Raw genomic sequence first — 8,304 nt, 5'->3', positions numbered from 1 at the left:
ATCACTAAAGAGACAAATGGAGCAGTAAGTGTCCAGGCCTGTCTTCACGGATCCCTCGCACGCTCATCTCCAGCCGACCACATGACGCTAATTCCTGACTGAAGCGCTCGTCCTGTATATCCCTAATCCCGACTGTGAAATGTGACAAGATCATTCTTTGGGGCTACTTTAGTCGGAATAATCTGCCCATCACAGACGTTCATCCCGACCAGCGCAGTGCTCCCAGTGTCATAACACAGCTACCTGTACGTTTTCACCCCGGCTTAAGCGCCATAAATTAAATCTAGACAAGTAGATGTGAAGGATCCGGTGCTGCACATGTGTGGGGAGTGTGGATTTTACACTGACTTCTGAATTGTTCCATAAACACAGTCATAATCATTAAGTTAGATGCAGCTGATGGTGATCAAAATAGCAAAATCAAGTCATGTGCCATGCTTGGGTGTCATCAAATTCCCTCGTTCCCTAAGGCTCTTAGACAAGGAGATAGGTCTTAAAGGAGCTCCCTGAAGTTTCCACAAAGTTCTGAGGCCTGTAATATGGCAGCTGTCACGTTGAATTGTGGCGGCTGTGCTAGCCATCGGTTCCAGCGCTGCCAGGGAGGGGTAGGTGAAGTTAACTCCACTCTACAGCATGACTGCAACATGCCAAGATCCTCACCTACCTGGTGGCAAGTGGACGACAGCGTAATCTTCCGCGGGCTTTACTCCCTTCTCCCCACCAGCTTTAACTAATTGAGGAGACAAAGTGAAAAAGACCCTTCATGCCGACGCGATCTTGGCTGCACCTCAACTTTTCTAACTCTTCCCGTCATGCTGCGCCTCCACCGCCTGACTTCCGGCGAGATAGTGTAAGCATTTTGTGTCAGCTCCGAGTTGAGTTTTTGCAAATGGTGTCAGCGCTACAGTATCTGACAGAGATGCAAAAAAATATATATATATCTTGGGTGTAGTCAAGGGGAATGGGTATGACTTCTAAGTATCTGAAATGTCCTGTCCTAAACACATAATATCCGTAATACTTCCCGACACATTCTCCTAACCTCTTATTCTGTGACAGCTTCTGTGGGGCTTTTTTTCCCTCTCTGGGCACAGAAGAAAGCGGTCTGGTTTCTTGTCATTTTTTGGGGGGGGGGGTTGAAAGGCAACTCTCAACTCGGGAGTCTAATTTCCTACACTTTAAGACAGTCCACATGCAAGGTGCATTACCACGCTATCAAGGCGATGGGAGCAATTTCAACCTGCCAGTCAGTCACAGAAATATCAGAGAGACTTAATGTCTGCTGTAGCCTGTCAGAGGCTCTCGCACAGTGATGGAGAGAATAATCTGAGTCTTATTCACTCAAAGCCATTTCCTTGTCAGTATAGCTTTCTGTTTTACTCTGGACACATAATAGTTCATAATGGGATGATGGTACAAATATAGGCATATATAGCCACATAAAGCGAAGAGGTCATACTACAATGTAACGGCGGCATTAAAAAATATCAGTGGAGATGAGGTAGGAACAGAAGCTGAAATGGACTGAATGACTAACGCCGCTGCACATCAACATGCACTTAACTATATTATAAATAGCATATAGTCTCAGCATCAATATGAAGCCGCCGCACCTCAGATGATCATGCAGTTCTGGCTCCGCAGACACCAGTTAGTTAAGGCTGTTAATTTCCTGATAGGCGCACCACTCTGGGTGACACACTGGGGCCGTACTTAACCATTATTAATGTGACAGGCCTCAGTGCAAAGCAAATCAATTAAACAGGAGCAATCACCATAGTCTGGATAGCGGCCTTTCAAGGCTGTTTTCATGTGACAGGGAGGTCCTCGACTCGGGCCTCGGCGCTAGGACCTGACAGGTCAAGAAAGCGGTATGAAACAATAGCACCTTCTAACCATCATCTCCCCTTTTTACCTGTCAGATCGAGTCGGCCCGTCTCGCCGCTGACGTGGCGTGCCCCGCGCCGGCTGCCACAAGGTGAATTTTCATGTCATGTCAAGGGGATTTTTTATTCCATTTGCTCAACATTATAATGCCACATTTATCGACCAGATCCTTTCTTGAAACCTATCAGGGCTTTGCACCTCTTTTTTTTTGTGTTTGATAGTTTGAATTGCATGCCCTTAATGGTGCATTTAATGTATATGTGTTTGCCTTGAGAGCAGAATGGTTAGTCTGGGGCACTAGGTTACCTTCATGTTGGGTAAATGCTTCACTGCTGCCTGCAACCTCCAGGTCTATAGAAAAGATAAGCAGATGTTCAGCAACACTTTCACACTTTTGAAAATCATAAGTTTTCTTAATAAGTATTTCAATTGTCATATCAAGGAATAAATATTGTTGAAATTTGATGCAGAATGAAAATTGCATGTCAACAATTGATTCTCTGAATTACTGTATATCACATTATGCATACATTTGCTTAATCTAACATGAGTGTTAATTAAAACATCAAGAACCTTCCAGACCAGAGTGCAGATTAACCATCAGCCTGTAAACCTGAATTATATTTTGCACTACTTTGTGTCTGTAGTCACGTACAATACATGAATACAGTCATGATAATAGCAGCTCCTGCCATTGTGAGTTTGATCACCATTTTCTTCAATTTTTAATCAAATCAACCACAAAGATTAATTGTGACTCTGTCTCCAACAGAGAGATGAGGTCTTTTCTGCATGGAGCTGCTCTAGTTACTGTGCAAAACAACAACAAGAAAAAGTTTCCCTGAGCAAATAATGATGCACTGGAGCACATAGAGGATAATCTCAGTCATATTTAGCAAATTTGAAATTGATATGAATCTAAATCAAGTCATAGAACACACTATACAATGTACAATCAGCTTTATCAAAATATGGTCTTAGAACATATTGTAATAATATTCTGAAAATGATTATTCTTCACCATAAGGAGTTCACAGGCTGGTTTGGCAACTTATTTATTTATTATTATTTATTTTTATTTTTATTTTTATTTATCCCTATCCTATCTTATCTTTGTCCCTGGGCTGGTCAGCAGTGCTGTTGTAATTTTTAAGTCAACATTAGCATATAATAAATAACTTTTTACATACTTAAGTCAATTAAAGAAATAACTGTTTAAGGATAGTTGTTAAAAAATGTATCATGAACAGATTTTTTTTTTTTTTCAAGATAAAAAAAATGCTACAGGAAAATACGTTAATCTGGAGGATGATAAAATTAGTCTGCAACTAGGCTGCAAACTGATGAAATATGTTTTTATAGGCCTATAATAAGGGGACTTTACATGTTGAAAAAGGCATGTATTGGGGGGTAAACCCAAATAAACTCAGTTTTTCCACCTTTTCATTTGCAGAATAGAGTTAGCCATCTTTTTTAGGCTGACACAAATTCACGTCAAACTGCTCTGAGTTACATCAGATAGGGATTTGCAAGGGGGGAAAAAAACATGAATTAATCCTTTCCTGAAAATAGAATTGATTTTTATATTGGTGCTTGTTTCCCCCGTGATGATCACCGACTGGAGGTCATCGTTTATTTACCACACCACCACTGGTTGTAAATGATTGCATGATGTATTTGCATGGACTTGGGTGATTCATAAACGTGTCCTTGTGTGAAATACGGGTAGGGATTTCAAACTTTTCTGTTTAAACGTAATGAATTATGGCAACGAAAAAATGTGCAGCCATTTAAGGATAATGCCGAGAATTTGGTGTCTGGTGCAGCGGGCCATCCATCACGTCCACAATAAAGGAGTTTTTGCCTGACGGTAGAAATTTATGGTCGCCCTTCTCTGCCCTAATAACTCAAACCACTGTGTCAGAGCCTGACAGCCGTTGCCGAAAACAGCACCCCTGTTATCAATCAAAAAACACTTGCATATGTTTAACTTTCGCCTGATCAGCAAGACATTTATAGGCTATTGAGTAATAAGATAAGTGGGTCTATTTCGATGGGAAGAAATGTGTAAGCTTTAATGATTAATGACAGGCACGGGAAGGTTTTTTTTTAGCCTTCTTGGAAAAAAAAAAGATATTTTTTGGCTTGAGCGCGGCGGGTATGCGGTGTTTTTTGATTTCAGAGAGAGAGAGAGAGAGAGAGAGAGAGAGAGAGAGAGAGAGAGAGGAAAAAAACAAAAGCTTGAAAAATTATAGCCTATTAAATAGATGCCTAAAAGAATTAAGATTCTGTAAAAATGCCTCGGGGTTTTTGTTGGTTGGCAGAGCTTATCTCCTATTAAACAAATCGCAGTGGTGAGCTTTAAAAGGCCCAGGAAACCTAATAGGCCTAAATTATGATGGAGGCGTGAGGAAAGAGACACATACCTTCTTCTCTCCACCTCTCACTGGATTCACTTTACAGTAGTTGACCTGAATCTGACTGCGGGAAAGAAAGAAAGAAAGAAAGAAAAAAATCTGTAGACAGCTGACAGATAACTGGCGTGCGGGACAGAACTGACAGATGACAGACCGTGTGATTGAGAGGAGAAAAAGTTACTGGAAATGTGGAACATGCGCATGCCGATGGATATCAGTGCGTGTTTTTGAGTGAAAGCCTAACCAGAAACTCCAGAGAAGCGCTCAGTTGGTATTTATCTTGTGTGTGAGGTCGGAGGCTATGCTGTTCACCAATGACTCACTAGGCAAAGGCTATCACTTTTAGAGTGTTTTGTAACGCATGTAACACATTCAAACGGTGGTTTCCAAATTTAGGTCAAAGGAGCCAACTGAGAATTATTTCAAATTCACTGTTACTTAATTCACTAGAAGTTAGCACAAGGTGATAATGTATGAGAATGACTGTTTTGGTCAGAGGTTTCACTCTGCAGTAGAAACAAATAACAAAACTCCTTTCAGATTATCTGGGATAAACCGTAATTAAATGGGGTTCTGCGGTCTAAAGTGTATCCATGAAAAACTTTTTGGTCACCCGTTGTGTAAGATATACCCTGGTTATCCATAATAAGAGTCCACCTACCCAAAAAACCACACAGGACGCAGCGGAGGCGCATGCGTAAAAGCCCCAATTACGCAAAGGCGCATATAAAACTCAAAACTAAAAGCGCTCGGTTGTGTGTGAAATATTGAAATACACGCCCGCGTGAGGAGGTAACGTCACATTCCCTCGACCCTCCGATCACCTCGGGGTCTCATTTTGATTGGAAGGCGGCAAAGGCTGTGATCTCGGGACTAATTCAGATGCTGCCGGAGGGGAGGGGGAGTGTTTTTTCCTGCCCACGACCCACGTATACCGAGGCTGCTCTCGGACCCGCAGCCACACTGTCAGAGCGACGCCGGGGATGAAGCCACACGGTCGCGGCTGTGATAACGCACGGATTCTGCTCAGACATTCCGCGTCTCTCTTAAGGATTTAACGTTATTGCTTTGACCTCGGGCGAAAGGCTTTTTTTTAACCGCATGACGCTTTGACTCTTGGTTTTGCTTTACCCTACACATGTATTTTTCAACCATTTCCACGAGAATTGGGTCATGATCACATCGCCCACGGTCTCTGTCCTGAGAAATAGCACGAATCCAGCCTGGGAGAGCGGCTCCTCGGGGGAGAAGGGCGCAGTAAAGATCAGCCAGCTATCCTTTCACAACTCCGTCTCTCCCGCAGATCCTTCGCGACAAGCCAGTCGTCTTCCCATAAAGGTTTTGAAAATGTTGACGGCTCGGGCAGGACACATTTTACACCCGGAGTACCTTCAGCCTTTACCGTCCACCCCTATCAGTCCTATCGAGGTAAGCGCTACGATGAAAACTGCGGTGAACTGGTGACAATTTATGTGAAAACGTCTGTACACAGCACGGGCGTCGATTCCCTAAACTCTAAGCTATCGCAAAGTCCCTGCATCTAACATCATTTGGCACCAAAACTTCCAACCCGCCTTTATCGGCTAAATTTCTGGGGACAAAGTGATGACTAACAAGATATTATTATATATTTAGGCAGTGTGGTAAATTATTCGACTGCTGGAGGGAACATTGGTACTGAATGATCCCCTGGTGTGATTTTCAGATATGGCTTCCAGATAGTTTTCTGACTATTTATAATGGATTCTTGCCCTCCATTATAATGATAGAAAACTACACGATCAAATTCGGACTCACTTAGACTAAGGTATGGCGGAGTGCCCATTGCCTTGCCATAATTGACGCCCATGTCTGTACAATGTCATTTTGAATGTGTGGCAGTGTTCATCCTATCTCCAATCTAATGTAAAACAGCTCTGGTGTGTATGCAGCCAGTCCGCTGTGTTATTTAGACTTTCATCCTGAGACAAGTTTATGCGCAATGCGTAAAATACGCGTAATGGTCATATGCCCGTATTTGCCATAAAAAACACGATATGGTCAAGTGTTTGTATGAATTTGCATTAACTGTGTGTTGCCCTGTTTCACAGCTGGATGCCAAGAAAAGTCCACTGGCTCTTTTGGCTCAAACGTGCTCTCAGATTGGTAAACCGGATCCGCCGTCTTCCTCCAAACTGTCGTCTGTAACCTCAAATGGATCTAGTGACAAGGAGACGAAATCCGGGCCGCTGAAAATGAGCGACATCGGAGCCGAAGACAAGTCTAGCTTCAAACCCTACTCCAAATCGTCAGAGAAGAAGGACTCGAGCAGCAGCCTCAGTGGAGATAAAACTAGTTTCCGAGTGCCTAGCGCCACCTGCCAGCCGTTCACCCCCAGGACAGGCAGCCCCAGCTCCTGCACCTCCGTCTCGCCACTGCCGTCTGAAGGCAAAGCGGGGGACAAGGAGGAAAAGAAGGAGTCTGATAGCAATAAAACCAGTTCGTCGGAAAACAATGGTAGCCATAGGATAAGTGGGATTAACTCCGATGCAAACCAGCACCAGGAGAGCACATCTGGGTCCAAGACTGTTACATCAGACTCAACATCTGTAACCTCATCGTCCTCCTCCGTCCTCGGGTCTGGACTGGTGGCCCCTGTTTCCCCCTACAAGCCCGGCCATACAGTTTTCCCCTTGCCACCTGCTGGTATTTCCTACCCTGGAAGTTTAGCAGGTGCCTATGCAGGTTATCACCAACCGTTCCTCCCTCATGGAATGACTCTAGACCCCACCAAATCCAGCAGCCAGCTTTTAAGCGCACAATTCGCTGCTGCCAGCTCACTTGGATGCAGTAAGGCAGGGACGAGTCCCTTAGCTGGAGCTTCACCCCCGTCTCTAATGTCTGCCAGTCTATGTAGAGACCCGTACTGCCTGAGCTACCACTGCGCAAGCCATTTGTCCGGCGCACCCAGCGCCAACTGCGCACATGACTCTGCGGCTGCTGCTGCGGCCGCCTCTGCGCTGAAATCTGGATACCCACTCATGTACCCGACGCACCCCTTACACAGTGTACACACCTCGGCGCCCTCTTTCAGCGGGCACCCGTTGTATCCCTATGGCTTTATGCTCCCCAACGACCCCCTGCCGCACGTGTGTAACTGGGTGTCTGCGAACGGACCTTGCGACAAGCGCTTTTCTTCCTCCGAGGAGCTTCTCAGTCACTTGCGGACTCACACGGCCTTTGCCGGGACGGAGAAGTTGATATCGGGGTACCCGGGGTCGTCATCGCTCGCCAACGCCGCTGCCGCCGCTGCCATGGCCTGCCACATGCATATGCCTCCAAACGGCAGCCCGGGCAGCCCCGGCACGCTGGCCCTCCGGGGCCCGCACCACCACCTCGGACTGAGCAGTCGCTATCACCCGTATTCAAAGAGCCCACTGCCCACTCCCGGGGCCCCGGTGCCGGTGCCTGCAGCCACCGGCCCATATTACTCCCCGTACGCCTTGTATGGACAAAGACTGACGACAGCATCGGCCTTAGGATACCAGTAGAGACAGAGAATTATACATAACATTTATAAAAGCAGATTTAGGCCCAATGAGTTTTATATTGTACTTCATGCAGGGACGGGATCCATGTGGGGATCAATGTATTTATTTGCGATAGCTCCAAGCGTGACTAAAATAAAAATTAATTATAATATAACTTTCAAAAGACTCAATGTGCATTATTTTACATGGGAGAGGTTATTGAGTTATGTTTACGTGTACTGTGTATTGAAACCTTTTTTTCCTCAGATTGTTACTTCAGGAAGGGGCCTATATTCCTACCATAATATTTGGTATAGATTTTATGCTTTCTGCTGAATAGACACGTGTTAGGAGTCTTTCAAAAGTTAGTTTAATTATGCCTTACATGGACGGGTTATAGCTGCCTGTTATGAGGGATATGCCAGAATGATGGATGTGGAAAATCAATCAGACAACGGAGCGTCTTCAAAATTGTCATTGATTTACTTTGT

At 44.7% G+C, this 8,304-nt stretch overlaps 1 protein-coding gene across 1 annotated transcript; it reads left to right on the top strand.

Annotated features, from left to right (window-relative positions):
• The first annotated feature begins 5,279 nt into the window (after nt 1-5,279).
• On the top strand, nt 5,280-7,951 carry LOC139918469 (zinc finger protein 503-like). The gene is made up of 2 exons (XM_071907864.2): nt 5,280-5,732; nt 6,395-7,951. Exons 1-2 carry the CDS (start codon nt 5,478-5,480, stop codon nt 7,832-7,834), a joined length of 1,695 nt encoding a protein of 564 aa, XP_071763965.1. The 5' UTR covers nt 5,280-5,477; the 3' UTR covers nt 7,835-7,951.
• The last annotated feature ends 353 nt before the right edge of the window (nt 7,952-8,304 follow it).

The sequence above is a fragment of the Centroberyx gerrardi genome, chromosome 20 (genome assembly GCF_048128805.1).
Source record: "Centroberyx gerrardi isolate f3 chromosome 20, fCenGer3.hap1.cur.20231027, whole genome shotgun sequence".
Lineage (NCBI taxonomy): Eukaryota > Metazoa > Chordata > Actinopteri > Beryciformes > Berycidae > Centroberyx > Centroberyx gerrardi.
The sequence above is the reverse complement of the archived record's forward strand: the minus strand, read 5'-3'. Positions and strand labels throughout refer to the sequence as shown.

Bases quoted from the DNA above. Each gene is read 5' to 3' on its own strand.
- LOC139918469 (XM_071907864.2), top strand. From the start codon at position 5,478: ATGATCACATCGCCCACGGTCTCTGTCCTGAGAAATAGCACGAATCCA. The intron at 5,733-6,394 runs GTAAGCGCTACG...CCTGTTTCACAG, and splicing joins CCCCTATCAGTCCTATCGAG to CTGGATGCCAAGAAAAGTCC.